This window comes from Perognathus longimembris, chromosome 3 (genome assembly GCF_023159225.1).
Source record: "Perognathus longimembris pacificus isolate PPM17 chromosome 3, ASM2315922v1, whole genome shotgun sequence".
Classification (NCBI taxonomy): Eukaryota; Metazoa; Chordata; class Mammalia; order Rodentia; family Heteromyidae; genus Perognathus; species Perognathus longimembris.
The window spans coordinates 74,990,866-75,007,781 of NC_063163.1; the positions used below are offsets into that span (position 1 = coordinate 74,990,866).

Below are 16,916 nucleotides of genomic sequence, written 5' to 3' on the forward strand. Positions count from 1 at the left end.
CTGTATTACCCCATCATAATAATTATTATCCTTTTAGGTCTATGCACAGTCTTCTCCCCCAAATACCTTTTTCATCAAATCTATGGCTATAAAATGCTGAAATTGAGCTTCAAAGAAATGTGTCAAGTCAGGGGCTGGTGGCTCTCTGAAGATCAAGGTTCTAAGCCAGCTGGGGCAGAGAAGACTTGAGACTCTTACTTCCAATTAACCATGGAAGAAAGCCTGAAGTGAAGCTGTGGGAAGGTGGCAAAGTGCCAACCTTGAGTGAAAACACTAAGGGACAGCACCCAGGCGGAGTTCAAGCCCCAGCACACACAAGCCTAAGGCAGAATGTGTGGCAGTGGGTCAGGTGAGACTGCTTTAGCTACCAGAAAGCGTCTCTGTGGCATTTGCTCAGCAGGGAAAGATTTGTTGCTATGGCGGATCATCACCATTGTTGAAACCAGAGCCTGTTTTGGAGGATGATGCAACTAACTTAAGTAACCCATTTATAGGCCAGTTCTGGGGACTGGCTTCAAACCTGGATCCTCACACTTCAGCCTCTAGTAGCTAGGATGGTATATGTGAGCCACAGGCACCTCCCCCTATCTGAATCATGACCTCAGTCCCATTTTTGCATAGAAAGTAAGCTTAAGCCAGTCATGATGGCACACTTCTGTAATTCCAACACTTAAGATGCTGAGACAGCTTGGCTATAAGGTGAGGCTCTAAACTTTTTCCCTTTTGGTCCCAAGGGCCAAGCCTGAGATGTGGCTCATTTGTAGAAGGCCTGTCCTATGTGAAGCCCTAAGTTTCAACAGCAAAACCCAACAGCAAAACCAGTCAATTTTCAAGACATGTTCAGCCTGTGATTACAGATTGTTGAGCAGAAATGACTGTGGAGGGGGTGGGAATGTGGCGTAGCAGGAGAGTGCTTACCTAGCATGCATGAAGCCCTGGGTTCGATTCCCTAGCACCACATAAACAGGAAAAGCCATAAGGGGTGCTGTAGCTCAAGAGGTACAGTGCTAGCCTTGAGCAAAAAGAAGCCAGGGACACTGCTCAGGCCGAGTCAGAGCCCCAAGACTGGCCAAAAAAAAGGACTGTGGAGGCAAGCGCTGGTAGCTCATGCCTGTAACCCTAGTTACCCAGAAAGTAGAGATCTGAGGATGAAAGTTCAATGCCAGGCTGGTCATACAAGCCAGACTCTTACCTCCAAAAAAGCAGCAGATAGCTGGAAGTGGAGCTGTGGCTCGGAGCACCAGCATTGAGCAAAAAAACTCAGGGACAAGCCAGGCACCAGTGGCTCAACCCCTTAACCCTAGCTATTCAGAAGGCTGAGATCTGAGGATTGTGGCTCAAAGCCAGCCCCAGCAATTAAGTCCATGAGACTCTTTATCTCCAACCACCCAAAAACCAAAGTGGCACTGTGGCTCAAGTGGTAGAGCACTACTAGCCTTGAGCTGAAGAGCTCAGGGACAGGACCCAGGCCCAGAGTTCAAGCCCCATGACCAAAAAAAAAAAAAAAAAAAGCTCAGGGACATTGTCCAGGGTGTTTATAACCTAGTACCCACATATACATACACCCCCCAAAAATTGAGGTGGCACTTTGCTGATGCATTTATTTCCATGATTAGTTTTAAGATTGACATCTCCCACCTTCAGTCCACCTCTCTGAGCACATGCCCACCATCTTTAGACTTTGGTCACAAATGAGCACCCAGAACAGGACAATCTTGTGATTATAGTATACCAGATGTGCACTGCTCCCATTGGATGTCAGCCTTCTTTTCTCACTCAGAACCTCCAAAGGAAAACACTTGTCTAAAATGCAACATTATTGCTTATGCACACTTATATTGCTTGTCCATCTCTGGGATGTTTTCTTGAGTGTTTAATTGAACTCAAGATGAAAAACCCTGCAGTAACAGGTAGAACACAAATGAGGTGATGGGAAATAACCCTTCATGAGGTCAGGTGGGTGTGTCCAGTGCAGCAGCTCCTGTCATGACAAATGTGGATGGGTCCTGCCACACCATGCAGAACAAACCATGCAATGCCATAACTCCACAGGCTACATGGGACCCTATCTCAAAAGCAAAATAAAAACAAAAGGGCTGAGTGGTAAAGAACAGGCTGGTGCAAGGCCCTGGATTCAGTCCTAGTGCACAAGGAAAGCATAAAGCCAATGCTATTAAACGATGGCATTTAGCTATTAGCTGAATTCAACAGGCAAAGAATCATGATCTAGTTACCAAAATTTTATTATTCTAAGTGCAGTGTTAGGAGTCCACTCAATGTGGGAGAAATGCTAGGGCCAGACTTCAAAGAGGAAGGCCAGCCCTGCACGAAAGGAAATGGCTGGATTGCCCCCAAACCCAGTACAGCATATTCCAGTAATACAAGCCCCACTGCCTAAGAAAAAAGGGGAATGCATTCTGCACCAGATTCCTGACGGCACATGGAGGTCATGCTGTGAGGATGGCATCTTTAGACTTGGTTTGTCCTGCTTCGGCATCTGCGGGAGCCGGGATGGAAGCAGCAACCGTTGTGGCGCTTTCTGTCCCAGCCACTGGTGTCACCATCTCACTTCCAGCCTCAGGTGCCTCACTTCCAGCCTGGTCTTCTTCAGTGTTCCCCTTCTCAGAGGCTGTTCCATAAGAGGCATGCTCTTCTGGTGGCTGCTCAGCAAGGGGATGGCTGATGGCCTCTACCATGTCCATGGGGCCTTCGCCTTGAGCCAGAACCTCAGTGGTGTCTCCCACTGGCCCTTCTTCACCATCCACAGCCTTCACTGCTGCCGTGATAACCTCCGCCAACACAGCTGCAGCTGCCCCTTCCGGTGTCTCTTCCTTTTCCTCCCCACCCACGTTGTCTTCATCCATTTCAGGATCAGTGGTTTCGCTGGTAAAAGGGTCCTCTCCCTGGACGGAGACACACAGATCAGCACCAGAAAGGAGGCCTAAGGAGTCAATCCCTCCCATTCCTTCAAATTTTTTCTCTTGAACTTGAGGCCTGGGCGTTGTCCCTGAGCTCTTTTTGGTCAAGGCTAGCACTCTATCACCTTGAGCCACAGAGCTACTTCTGGGCTGGCTTCAAACCCCAATCCTCCTTCCTCAGCCTCCTGAGTAGCTAGCATTACAGGTGTGAGACACCAGCACCTGGTTCCTATTAAAATTTTTACTATGAGACAGGTGTCCCTCTGTTACCCTTGTTAGACTCCCTTCCTGGGCTCCGGCAATCCTCCTTCCTCAGCCTCCAGAGTAGCTTAGAGTACAGGCATGTGCTACTGCAACTGGAATGGATGACTTTTAAAAAAAGCACTTCCCCCTTATTTGTTCACTTCTTTATGACTACACACGCAGTTTCTTTCTCATTGTGAGAGTCAGCACCACAGCACTACAATTCAAGCAATTTCCCATTGCCAGAGCTCCTAGCCAAGCACATGAACTATGGAAATCCCAGTATGCCTGACGTACTCTGACTCCCTAAATTTTAATACCAGGACCCTTCATTCCTTTCCTGCCCTGGACCCACAGGCACAAACCTTGAGGTATTTCTCCAGCATTTTCACTATGTGTCTATTGTTTAAAACACTCTTGGCCACATGGAGACTTGTTTTCTTGAACTGCTCAGCAGCCATCTGCAATGACAACCAAGGTAGATTTTTTTTTTTTTTGGCAAGTCCTGGTGCTTGGACTCAGGGCCTGAGCACTGTCCCTGGCTTCTTTTTGCTCAAAGCTAGCACTCTGCCACTTGAGCCACAGCACCACTTCTGGCCGTTTTCTGTATATGTGATGCTGGGGAATCGAACCCAGGGCCTCATGTATACGAGGCAAGCGCTCTTGCCACTAGGCCATATCCCCAGCCCCCCAAGGTAGATTTTTTAAAAGGCCACGTGGAACAAGACTGGCCATGCTATCCCAACTAGTCCTGACAGACTACCACCACTTCATAAGGCAAACGCCAGGCTCTCAGAACCAGAGCAATGGGCACCAGGGGACCTCTGGAGCCAACACAGTGAAGCCAAGTGAAAAAGCTAGATCATAAGGTAAAAGCAGGGCCCAAACTGACACCACACAACATGTACATCGAGCCACTAAACCCAGAGGAAGCAAAGCTGGGCAGCTTTCCCAACAGGATGAGGGTTACATTCACACAGACATTACACTGTAATCTCAGCATCTGGAAGGCAAGGTAGGAGGACCAAGAGTTCAAGAACAGTCTGGGCCATATGGCTAGACCCCTTGTGCATATTCCAATGCCATGCTTCTAGACTGCCGACCTTTTGTAGAATGAGCAGAGGGAGCTATGCAGAGAGGTGGGTGGGCAGCTAATGATAAACTCCCATTAGAAGCTGGGTAAACTAGATAGAGATGCTGAACCAGAGAGCTATGTGCAGCCACACCCTCTAGCAACGGTCACATACTATCGGAGCCCTCAGGGCCTGCTTGCTAGGATAGGTACCCAGCTGCCCTTGGTGTTTTTTTGTTTTGTTTTGTTTTGTTTTTTTTGGGGGGGGGTGTCCATTGTGAGGTGTAAACTCAAGGCCTGGGCACTTTCCCTGGGCTCTTTCACTTAAGACTAGTGCTTTATACTTTGTGGGGCCCACAGCCCCACTTGCGGTTTTCTGGTGGTTCATTGGAGATTTGATTCTCTCAGACTTTCCTGCCAGGGCTGGCTTTGAATCTTGATCCCCAGATCTCAGGCTCCTGCGTAGCTAGTATTATAGGTGTAAGCTGTCAGCGCCCAGCAGTCTTTGGTGTTTTTGAAACAGGGTCTTGCTCTGCAGTCCAGGCTTGCCTTGAACTCATGACCTCCTGAATTCTGGAGTTACAGGTGTGAGTGAGCACACCCAACCCACCATCCCAGTGGAGGGCTCACCCTGCGGTTATGGTTGTGGTCTGCGGAGTGCAGGTGCCGCTGGAGGAGCTGGTGCTGTGCAGGAATGAGCATGTCGCAGGCCAGGCAGTGTGCTGCTTCGATCTTCTTGAAGAAGTGTTCCTGGCCAATCCCTGTGGAAGAAGCAGCCAAGGGATGGTCTTCCCACCCCACAAGACCTACACCTTCTCCCTGGTTAGGACTGAGGCAGGAGTGGGCCATCCTGGAAGGGTGTGAGTAAGGCTGAAGTGTACACACGTTGTACTCTAGCTATCCTCTCTCCTTCACACCAAGGGGAAAGACACCATAGCCATACATAAGCTGCCCTGTGGCACCTCTACCTGTTAATAATGGCTAGCAGTCTGTGCTAGCTCTGCAGTGTTTACAAATGGACTCAAAACTCATGCATGCCAGGCGAGCACTCCAGCACTGACCCACATCAGCCCCTGCAGTTTCTGGTGCCTCAGGTGTCCAAAATAATGCACATGCAGGATTCATCCCTCACCTCTGAATGGATCTGGTTTGGGCTTGGGGCTTTCCTTCTCCATCAGTTCCTGCCGCCGCTTCTCAATCTTCTTGTTCCTATTTATGATGTATTCCTACAGGGATGGGAGATGGCAATGAAGGAAAATAGCAGCCAACCAGCTCACCAGCACACCCCTCCCCCTAATCAGTGGCCACCACTAGGGGTAGTCTTGGGCCTTGCCCTAACTCAGGCCAGCCGTCCTACAAGCCACCATCCTGTGGCTACTGCCTATTTCAAACAAACCAATCACAATCTGAAAAACTGCCTAAAGGGAGAAAAGGGGAAGAGGGACAACAAAAGCCTGGGCCCAAAGCCATGTGACAGTTCCCCCTGTTCATTCCTCACTGTTCATTCTTCACATTTCCTCTCTGTTAAATCAACTCTTTACTACTTTACTCTATATGGTGCCTGCTGTGCCTGGTTTTTTTTTCTATGCTGCCAGAAAACAAGATGCTAGCAGGGTCCTGCATCAGCACCATATAAAAAGGAGAGTAGGCTAGAGTGCTACTTTCCCCTTCTGCACGACAGGAAGATGTCACGGGAACAGACAGCTACGTGGGCAGAAATCATGGTGGCTGGACTGAGAAAGACTCGGGATGTGCACAACTGTTTACATCTGGGAAATGAACCCTGCTCACGTACATTTAGTGCTCCCCCCACCCCCACCCTGCATGCAACCTAGCGTTTGTGGGGAATACCTCACCTGGAGAAACTCCACCGTCTTGTCGGGAAGTTTGGTACTTATAAACCGCAGCGTGTCTTTATGAAATTTGCTCTGCAGATGGCTCTGGATTTCCTCATTTTCGAAGCTACGAAACTTGCACACAGAACAGGCAAACTGAATCCTGGAAAAGGAAAATGAGTAAGGAAGAAACAGAGGGGCCAGTTACATGCTTGTAACCTTAGCTACTCAGGAGGCTAAGATCTGAGGATCACAGTTTAAAGCCAAGCCAGGCAGCAAAGTCTCTGAGACTCCTTTTCTCTAATTAAGCACCAAAAAAGCAGAAAGTGGACTGTGACTCAAGTGATAGAGCACTACCCTTGAGAAACAAAAAAAGGTCACACACACACACACACACACACACACACACACGAAGAGTAGGGAAGCAAAAGAATCGCCGTTTCTGAGCCAAGCCCTTTGGTTCTCCCAGGAAGCAGAGGAGCAGGTACGCAAAAAGAGTAATCGGGTGCATCCTTACCAATACCTCAAAGAAAATGCTCACACAACATTCCAATGGCACTCCAGACTCTCTGGCCCCAAAGCCCAAAGTCAGAGAACTTTCCATTTGGTGACTCCCCCAGCCCCAGTGACTGCTCCAAAGTTCAAGTATTTAACTCCATATCTCAAATAATTTCTCTCTGCAGCCACCAAGATGGCTTTCTGGAGACCTTTTCTTTGTTTTGTTTTTGTTGCCAGTCCTGGGGCATGGACTCAGGGCCTGAGCACTGTCCCTGGCTTCTTTTTGCTCAAGGTTAGAACTCTACCTCTTGAGCCACAGCGCCACTTCCGGTTTTTTTCTATATATGTGGTGCTGAGGAATTGAACCCAGGGCTTCATGCATACGAGGCGAGCACTTTACCACTAGGCCACATTCCCAGCTGGAGACCTTTACTTATGTGGGGGAAATTCCTGAAGCCTCACACTCAAAAGCAGTGCTCCCTCAGACTCAATGGAAAGAAAAGGCAATGACATAGAAGGCTTGTCAAGTTCTATTTATTTCTGTGGTGTTTGGAATGGAACCCAGAGCCTCCAGCATGGCCCTCTACCATTAAGCTACATTACTAGCTGCTCCAGGCACGCCCAATTATGACTAAAAGCAAAGGCTCTATGGCTCTATATTCTGGCTTTGGGGGTGGAGGGTGGGGGGGAGGGTGTTGAACTCAGGGTATTTCTTCTGTACATGCTAGGCTGGGTTCCTACCACTTGAATCACACCCCCAACCTAGCCTTTTGTGGTTATTTTGGAAATGAAGCCCAGAGAACTATTTTGCCTGGGCTAGCCTTGAACTATGATCCTCAGATTTCAGCTTCCTGAGTAGCGAGGATTACAAATGGCAGGCAATGTCAGCAAGGGGGAGGTTCATATGCAAGGGGGCACTGCTGCCCTGGAGCTCAGCTCTGCTCTTCTGATAAATCCATGACACACCTAGGAAAAGAGGGCAGCGGTGCGCAGGCATATCAGGAATACACTGCAGAGGTGCAGGGACACAGTTCTTTGCAAAGTCTCCACTTCCTCTAAGACAGCAAGTTCTCAGTGATTCTTTCTCATTTGCAGAATCCCAAGACACCTCTGTGTGCACACATATTCTCCGATGTTAAGCTCTGCTGGACAATGGGGCACACTGCTGCCAGCAGTGTGAGCTGAAGGTCACTTTCTGAAATGCCTAATGCTATACTGGGCCAGGCCACCCCACCCCTCAGCCTACTGGGGGAACAAGGGAGCCCCCTGCTGGGCACACAGGATCACACTGACCATTCAGCAAAGAAAGCATGGAGGGCAGAGGCCCATTCTTTAAGCCAACACAGAAACCTCATGTCACCCTTCCCCACGCACTTCCACCTCACTGCTCATGTTCTCTTCCTGCCTGACTCAGCTAAGAGTTCTCAGCACATGGAGTCAAACCAAGTTCCTGTGCATTGAAGAGAAAGGAAAAGCAAGCTGGGGAGAGCCTGGAGTGCGCCCAGATCTGACCACCTTCCTTGGGGGTTCCCTGCTGGCTCCTGACCTGTCAACTGCTCGGTCCCGTGTCCTGTCTCTTCTCCGTTGCTTTTCCCGCCTCTTCTTCCCATCCTCCTCTTCATCATCCTTGTCTCCTGTAACAGAGAAGTCCCTTGGAGATGCTGAGCTGCGTGGGAGCTGAGCTCCAGGGCCATCTCAGGGGCTGAGGCTGAGCCAGCACACCCCATACCCGGCCTGTCTCTACAGATGGCAGGCCCAGGCCACCTCGAGGCACTGAGGGGCAGCCAAAGGCTTCTGTTGAACCCAGAGGAGTCACCTGTCTTCCCGTGGCTGGAGAGAGCTGGGACAGGCCTGGCCTGCCTGCTCCCACGGCAAGCTGCCAACCTTCCAGTCCAATGTGATGCCCTATTGACTCGCCGCAGGCAGAGGCAGCAGCTGGGAGGCCCCGGAAGTAAAGCAAGCTGCTTGACTCCCCTCGGTCCCACCTCTAGGCGGGCCGTGCTGACCGTCTGGGTGGCCTCCTCTGAACCAGGGCCTCAGCAGGTCTCACAGTCCGTGCTGGCCCGGCCTATATCTTCCATTCACAAAAACCGCCAACCTAGCTAGGGCTTTCCCAGAGCTGCATGGGAAGCAATCCTAGAAACAGATGAGAAGAGACCAATTGGTCCTCCCGTCCATTCCCTGGGGCCGGGGCAGGAGCTCTGAGAGCTGTGCCATGCACCGGGTGACCCAGCAGGAGGCCAGGTGGGCCCCCAGGCTCAGGGCCAGGGCTGGATGCTGTAAACAGGTTGGATAAGCATCTGAACTGTAACCCCTACCCCTGATGCCAGTCCCGAGACTGTCCCACGAAGATGGCGACCGGCGTGCGCTGCTCAGAAGCCTCTCAAAAGGACGTGTGGGACTTTTGGCAAGAGGTCACTGCCTGAAACTATGACTGCTGTTTAATAGCAAAGTCATCCGGGGAGGTAGCAGGACCTGCGCGTAACAAACACGTCACCTTTGCTTTAGCATTTACCGGGCTGCACGGGCTGCTGAGTGCTTGGAAGATACTCGACTGCTTGCCTTATAAGGGTGGGGGCTTTGCAGGGTCAACTGAACCTGAGAACCAAGGGCCAGACTGTGATCCTTGGGGTAACCAGCTTGGATAGATAAGGGAGGAAACAGGTGGCTTTGGGACAAACCCAGGGCCCCCGGAGCAGAGGCAGCTTCTTCAGCCTCTCCCAGGGGTATTGCCTTGTTCCCATCTTGCTACTTACTTTGGGGTATGTGTATTTTTGCCCAGGAGCTGATGAGACCTGCTGGCCAACGACTGCCTCTCCAGATCCGGGTCTGGGTACATAGGGTACAGGCAGCCCCCTCACTTCCTGGCTCCCAACCCCACCAGATAATCTGCTTCCTGTCCCCCATACAGACGCTGCAGCCGTCCGTATCCCCAGCAGAGGCCAAGCAAGGCTGGCAACTAAGGAAGAACTAGACATTACGAAGCCCAGGTGAGAATTCAGGAACCTGCACTGGCTATAGAGGGACAGAAGATCGGCCCAAGGGGCATCTTTTCTCTACCTCCCTTCTCTACTGTGGGTGGCACTCAGATACCCAGAGATGGGATCAAGTGAGGCAATGCCACAGCAAAGCCCAAGGTGATTGACACAGCTTAGGCCCACTGGGGAGCCGCACGCAGCCCCTCCACGCAGGCCTCCAGCTTTCTTAAGCTGGGAGCAGGACCAGGCTGAAACAGGCACAGGAAAACTGCAAGGGACATGGGCGATGCCTACCTCTCTGCTTCCCAGAGTCACAGAGTTCATCCTCCTGAAAAAGAAAAAAGACACACATAGCTCTACAATGCCCCAGCCCAGCCTCAGGTGGGTAGCTTCACCCTAGGTCTTGGCTGTGAGCCAAGGAGTCAGGATAGACTGCAGAGCACAGACCAAGCACTTGGTTATCACTCCGCCCTTCAGACTCTGTAGAATGACGTTTTTGGCTTTAAGTCACATACTGGCTTATAGTCGTATAGTTCCCCTGTAAAGCCAGAGGATTCTACTGACAAATCAATGCATACTTGTGGTTCTACAGCCCAAAATGTCAACAGCATGTCCACCTGAGGAAGCCTAACTCTGGCATTCTTGATGGAAAATGGACTTTGATAAACTTCCAAGCACTTGTTCATATTTCATCAGTGTTTTAACTCATCAGGTGTATTTAAAAATGATTCTGGGATGTTTTAACCAAGCTCATGCCTTAGGCAGTGTCTAAGATTAGGGTAGCAATGTAGAGATCTGAGATTCCCAGTCTCAAGATCTAAGCCAGCAGAACTGGGGACAAGTAACAGTCTCAGGAGTAGGGACAGGGTTCAGTGGTAGGAGCACCTGCCTCTACCCACTCCCAGAACTGCTGGGGGAAAACTAAAAGCTGAACAATTGCTGCTCCCTGCCCACCTGTCTGTACAACAGAAACACCTGGAGGAAATCTTCATACACTGGGTTCTTCAGGCTCAAATCAGAACCCACAGGAGAGCAAAGTACTCTCTATGAATGACGGATGCAAACCCCAGCCAGCTGCACTGGCAGCCAATGAACATCCTGTGCATGTGGCCAGCCGGGGCCTGCACAGCCTCTACAATGACAAGCGCATAGGAGCAATGGGGGTGAGGAGGTGGGGAGAGTGTTTAGGGAGAGGATGGCTGCTGCAGCCAGAAAACTATCAGCCAGAAAACTATACCTATTTGCCAATCAGGGCACAAATCTATTCAGAAGGAGACAGACTATGCCAGGTGCCAATTCAAGCCTGCAGTCTTCGATACTCAAGAGCCTGAGATGTGATGATCACAGTTCAAAGCCAGCCTGGGCAAGAAAGTCTGTGAGACACTTGTCTCCAACAATTAAAGAGCAAAAAGCCAGAAGTGGAGCTGAGGTTCAACAGGTTCAAGTCCTAGTACTGGCACTGAAAAGACAAAAAGGCTGATTCATAAGGATGGACTTACACCCCTGAAGTCTTCATCTCCTGACCGGAAGTCACCAGCTCCATCATCTGCCATACACAAAGAAACGGGAAATGTCAGCCCCTGGGCTGTGGCCCCAGTTCCCAAGGCAGTAGGAGCTGAAGAAGCATGGGTAAAATAGACCAGCCCTCCAGTTTTCAGTGGGCAACTGAGTCACATCACACCCACCCTGCACACTGACCCACAGAACATACCATTTTCAGAAAAATCTCCTTCGCTCTCAGCGCGGGCCAGTTTGGCATCTGGCTCCTCATACATAAAAAACGGCTTCCGCTTTCTGCCCATGCTTTCTGGTCCAAAGCGCTCGAACCCTCTCCTCCTGGGCTAGAGACACAAGCATATCCAGTGTACGGCTTACCTGGGCCCACCAATGCCCACAAAAATGAAGATCAGATGAGAGATGGGAAATCCGAGGTAGGAAAAGATCTTTGAAGAGAGTGAGCATGCTGAAATTCACAAACACCAGGTTCCAAGAAAGAAGTCAAACACAAAGACCACATGGTATGTGGCTGGTTCCACAGCAAATATCTATGGTAGGCCAGTCCAGAAACAGGAAGCAGGTGAGCCATGAGGACAAGCCGGGGGAGGGGACAGCAATGGCTGCCAACTCCTCAGCCTTGAGTACTAAAACTGGCTCATGTCCCTAACTGTACAATCCTGTGCTGTACACTAAAAGTGCAATTGTACACCTAAAAGTGAGTGGATCTTGCAATATACATTGTACCTCGGGAAAGCAGTTAAGAAAAGCCAATGCCCAGTGCTCTTAGAAACTTACCCGATCCTGCATCCGAGCCTGTGGCCGACTACATCCGTAAGGCAGGGTGTTGTCAAAACCACCCACCCCCTGCATGCCCATCATGTTGTAATTGGGAGTCATGGATTGGGAGAAGAGGGACGAAGGGGGTCTGCTGGAAGAAGGGCCTCCCAGGCCACGTCCACCCGTGTAGTTCAGTTCACTCCAGGATGGAAGGAGGGACTCAGAGGAGGCCGAGGGTGGCATGAAGGAGTCACTGCGCAGGAAGGTGTTGTTGGAGCTACTCCGGTCTTGGAAGCGATCCTGGAAGCGGCCCAGGCCTTGGCCTTGGCCTTGGCCCTGGCCCCGGCCCCGCATGAAGCCATCTAGGGAGCCCTGCTCTCGGCCTGCATCCCGGCAGTCACCATACTGCCCACCAAAACCACCATTGCGGTCAGTCCCCAGCTCATAGTCATAGCTGTAGTTGGGGCGATAGCGGCTGGGCTCCAGCAGGCAGGGCCTGGAGTCGTACGACTCAAAGGCCTGGAAGCGGAAGGAGCTAGAAAGGAAGCAAAAGCCATCAGGGGTAGCCAGCCACCTAGCTGTCCACCTGTCTCCCTTAAACACAACAAAATTGACCTCCCTCCAACATTTTGAACAGCAAATCAAACCACCCTGGGCCCCACACCTAAGTGATCAGAAGAAACCTACCAGTGCTCTGACCCCCCCCCCCCCCCCGCCCCGGCCCCATGAACACTGCTCAAGGAGAGACAATCAGCAGTCACTCTACTGAGTCACGCCCTGCAGCCCACACAGGTACATATGATGCTGTCTCCTCTCCTCATTTCTGGCACATCCAGGAAGGTGAAAGACAAGGGAGAACCCTCTAAGAGTGGGTGCTGGGAAGATCCCCTGGGAAGAGCTCAAGGCCCATAATCACCTCTCTCGGTCTTGCATGCCCTCCCCACCGATCGCACTCCCGCCCCTTCCTCCTTCCTTGGACATCATATCCAGTCGTTGGTTGATCTTGGCAATGAGAGAGTCCGAATTGTCAGTGCATGGCTCTGGGCCGTAGGATGTCAGGGGCATGGCAGAACCCCCCGCTGCCAGGCCACCATCACTGGCCTTGGTGGCCTCCCAGGAGGCTGGGCCGTAGTTATAGGACGCTCCTGCAGGGACACTGGCATTCTGGGCACTGTAATAATTGTAGTTGTCGTAGCCTATAGGAAGAAAGAAGAGCCAAGTGAAACCAGCCGCAAGGCAGGTCTGCAGGAGCAGCCACTGTTCACCAGGAAGGAAAGTGTTACCAGCCAAACACTGCTGGTATCCTCCGCCCTGAGCACATGCTCAGAAAGGAGGCAGAAGGAGGACTTCGTGGTCCTCAGCTCTGAGCAGCAGGATTTCTGGGCCAGACCCTAGGAATACTACAGAGTCCTGAGGAGCCACAAGAGGATTGGGGCTCCCATTACAAACCCACCCCCTCACATCCAACAACCCCTTGAGGCCAGCCAGGCCTTGATTCCCAGGCAGAGCCTTAGAAGAGTTTACCTTGCCAGCCAGCCACGCCACTTCCATATGAACCTTAGGGAAAACAGAAGCATGGAAGAGGTTTACTGCAAGAACAATGGCCCTATAACACTCCAGAGAGACAGGTGTCTCTTCATTGTACCAGAGCAGACACTGTCCACACACTACACCCTTGGCACGCTCATTTCCCACAGAATCAATACAAGCCAGCAATAAAAGGTCCTCTCCCCCAGGCCAGCCCACATGAGGGGGTCCCGCTGACCCGCAGGAAGCTGATCTGAGAGGGAACCAGCTGAGTGACCAGTCTGGCTTGGGCCCCAGGGAGAGTCCTTAAAAAGGTCTGCACTTACACCAGGAGTAAGAGCCCAGACATTGCCAATGGTACCAAAAGGACATGAGAAAATAATCATGTCTTCCAACTCAGCAGCACACAGGCACACTGCGTGCAGTGAATGACCTGGGAGGCCTTCTGGGACACAGGGAGATGGGCAGAAAAGTGGCCCTGTTCCTGTGGTGCTAGACAGGCTTCAGGCTGAAAACGAAGGAAGCCTTGCCCCTTGCACACAGGCCATTTGAAAGCAAAAAAATGGGGGGGGGAGAACCAAAACAAAAACTTTACCTCATTACCCCAGAACAAATTCTGGTCCTCTGAACAAGCTAACCTCATAATCCAGCCTGTAGAACAGAGGTGAGCCGAAGACCCTGGGACACATCTAACTCATTGCTTACTTTTTGTAGATCCCTTAAGCTAAAGATGCTTTTTACTACTACTACATGGTCACAGAAAAGACATTCCAGAAGAATATTGAGATGAACACAAATTTGACAAGACATGTCACTTAAACTGATATACCAATACAACACCTGACTATAGTTAATATCCTGGTGCCTGGAATCCTAGCAACTCAGGAGACAGATTTGAAGGATTCAAACTCAAGGGCAGCCCAGGGAGAAAAGCCCACAGAACAGCAGCTCCAAAATTACCAAAGGAAAGAAAAGGGGAAGAAGGGAGGGTTGGAAGGAGTCAGGAGGAAAGATGGGCGAGCAAGGGGCTGGGCAGAAGCATGGCTCAGTAGTAGAGTTCCAGCAGAGCAACCAAACAAAGCTGGTGAGAGCTAGTCTTGGGTTTAAAGCCTTGTACTAGCAAACACACAAAAAAAGTAAAAAGCAGTAATTTAGTAATGTGTCAGCTCATTAACTGTAACAGATCTATCACAGTAATGCCTGGTGTCTCTACATTGCATTGAAGTTGATGATGGACCGCCTCTACCCCAGGCCCTCCTGCATGTCTAAGCACACACTTCTCTACTGCTTTGTTTTGTGGTGCTGGGGTTTGAACTCTAGGGCTTGAACTTGTTAGCCCAGTGTTCCTGAGTGATATCCCCAGCCCTACACTCTACTACTACTACTACTCAGCTATGCCCAAGCCCTTTGGACAGATCTTACTAACAGAAGAAATGACCAGAAACTCCATGCTTCTGTAAAGCCAAAGCTATGCTGGAGAGCAAAGTACATCAAATACAGCAAAGGATAAACGATAATTATGTCCTCAGCTGCCAAGAATACTAAAAAACACATGAAACAAGATTCAAATTCTAGTGTCCACATTGAAGTATTGGTATAGCTGTGCCTACTTCTCTGTATTATCTATGGCTGCTTTCGTACAATGGAGAGTGGATAGCCTAGGAAACAAGGCATTTATTATCACTAGGGACTGCACTTGGTACAGGCCAGCACTGGGATTGGATCTGCTGTGTTGGGGGGTCTTACCCCCCAAAATAGGACCCACTTACCCTGGGTGTTGGCAGATGCTGCACTCCATGCCCCGTAGCCTGTGAAAAGAAGACTCTATCACACTCCACCACAGTGGCTTCTGAGGTGCCCTGTGGAACCTAAAGGACCCTCTGCAGAAGTCAGTGCCAGCTTTATAAGAAAGCACACACATACACACACCCAAAGGCTACCTCCCAGCTCACTGCTTCCTCACACTCCACTGCTTAGATACAAGCAAGAAAATTAAAAATTAAAAAGGGGGGGAGGAGGGGGGCACAGGACTTGGATGACACTAGACAGGGCAGCTCCCTACCTATGTCTCTGAGAAACCAGCTCAGACTGCTGCTAGAGGTACCTCATAACTGGTAATGAATTTGGAAATCCAGTGACAGACACTGTACCCCTTTGCGTTACTAAGTTACTTTAACTCTAAGTTACTTTAACCCCTGCAATGCTCCCTGTAGACCTTTGTGTCCAGAGCCCCGGCCTGGGCCCTGTGACATCGACAGAGGGGTGTAATTTTCAGTCTCTTTCCATGAAGACCAACACATGGTCAGGGGTTTATGCCTGTAATCCCAGCTACTCAGGAGGGTGAGATCTGAGGCTTGAAGACAACCCAGGCAGTAAAGCCTATGATATTATCATCTCCAATGAGCCACCAAAAAGCCAGAAGTGGAGCTGTGTACACGGGCACAAGTGGGGAGAGCGACAGTCTTGGGTAAAAAGTTCAGGGATAGCACCCAAGGCTTGAGTTCAAGCCAAGACAGGCACAAAAGGAAAAAACAAACCAACAACAAAAAATAACTCGCCCTGCAGCAAAAACTGAAACTAGCAGTGGGAAAAGAGCATTTTCCCTGTCACACAGCTTCTTGGTCCCTCCAGGCCACCACAAGGAACAACCTGGAGAAAATTCTGTCGTCTGGGTCCGAGTACATCCAAGTTTCCAGCTTTGCAAAGAGCACCCATACATCCCTCAAAGTTTCATCCGCGATCAGAACCAGCACACATCGCAGGGTTGGCCAAGTGACCCTTGAACCACGGGGTTGGTGGGCCAGAGGTCGGAACCAGCCAGGCCCAGATGGCTGCTGGCGCTCCGAGCCATGTGCGCCCCTGCGGAGCCCGAGCCCGGATCCAGAGCGGAGGCCCGGAGAGGTGGGGGCCACGCTCATCCCGCAGCCGAGGGCCGACCCCAGGTCTTAGACCAGGCCCCAGAATCCCGCGCAGAAGCCCCGCCCCCGACGCCATTTTGTGGCGCCTACCGAAAGGAAAGGCGGGACTGCGAACGCTGGGAACGTTGGGGTCGCTAGGGCCGGGGCGCGCCCGACACCACGCGGGTTTCGGGGCTGAAACGGCCCAAGGCACCCCCAGAAGCCCACCTCAGTGTCTTCTCACCGGGCCTCGCCCGCCCGGGCCACCGGCCAATCCGCTCGCAGGGGTCCAGGAGCGACGGCGCCGAGGCCCAATGGGCGGCCCGCGCGTCCCAGCCGCCTCTCCTGGAGCCAGGCTGCAGTAACTGCGAACCAGAAGCAGGCCCCGAGCCGTGGGCCCCTACGCGGCGGCGGCTCCCTGCCCGCCGAACCCTCCCGCTCTGCGCCCCTGAGAGTACACTAACCTCCGTAACCTTGCTCCATGTCTCCGACGTGGCCCGGCAGCAAACCCTTTTTCTAGCTTTCCTCAGAACGCATGCGCCCCGCGCACCTCTCGCCGCCCGCTACTGGGAGACCAGTTGTTCCCGTCAGTCCTCTCGCGCACCGCCATTGGCTGGTCTTTGCGAAGGGCCCGCCCCCGCCGCCCCACCCAGCCTTCTGGGTCGCTAGGCCGC

At 51.5% G+C, this 16,916-nt stretch overlaps 1 protein-coding gene across 1 annotated transcript; it reads right to left on the reverse strand.

Moving 5' to 3' along the window:
* Positions 1 to 2,225: 2,225 nt before the first annotated feature.
* Positions 2,226 to 16,875, reverse strand: Akap8 (A-kinase anchoring protein 8). The gene is made up of 14 exons (XM_048342485.1): positions 16,707 to 16,875; positions 15,115 to 15,153; positions 13,343 to 13,375; positions 12,735 to 13,014; positions 11,837 to 12,353; positions 11,256 to 11,385; positions 11,044 to 11,090; positions 9,839 to 9,872; positions 8,113 to 8,200; positions 6,090 to 6,231; positions 5,366 to 5,459; positions 4,864 to 4,994; positions 3,527 to 3,622; positions 2,226 to 2,903 (listed from the first exon to the last, which is right to left on the reverse strand). Exons 1-14 carry the CDS (start codon positions 16,723 to 16,725, stop codon positions 2,448 to 2,450), a joined length of 2,106 nt encoding a protein of 701 aa, XP_048198442.1. The 5' UTR covers positions 16,726 to 16,875; the 3' UTR covers positions 2,226 to 2,447.
* Between the last annotated feature and the right edge of the window lie 41 nt (positions 16,876 to 16,916).

Coding starts and splice junctions, on each gene's coding strand:
- Akap8 (XM_048342485.1), bottom strand. Junction 9,873..11,043: donor GAGATGAAGACTTCAGGGGT/GTAAGTCCATCC, acceptor TTTCTTTTTCAG/GAGGATGAACTCTGTGACTC. Junction 3,623..4,863: donor ACCACAACCATAACCGCAGG/GTGAGCCCTCCA, acceptor TTGTCATTGCAG/ATGGCTGCTGAGCAGTTCAA.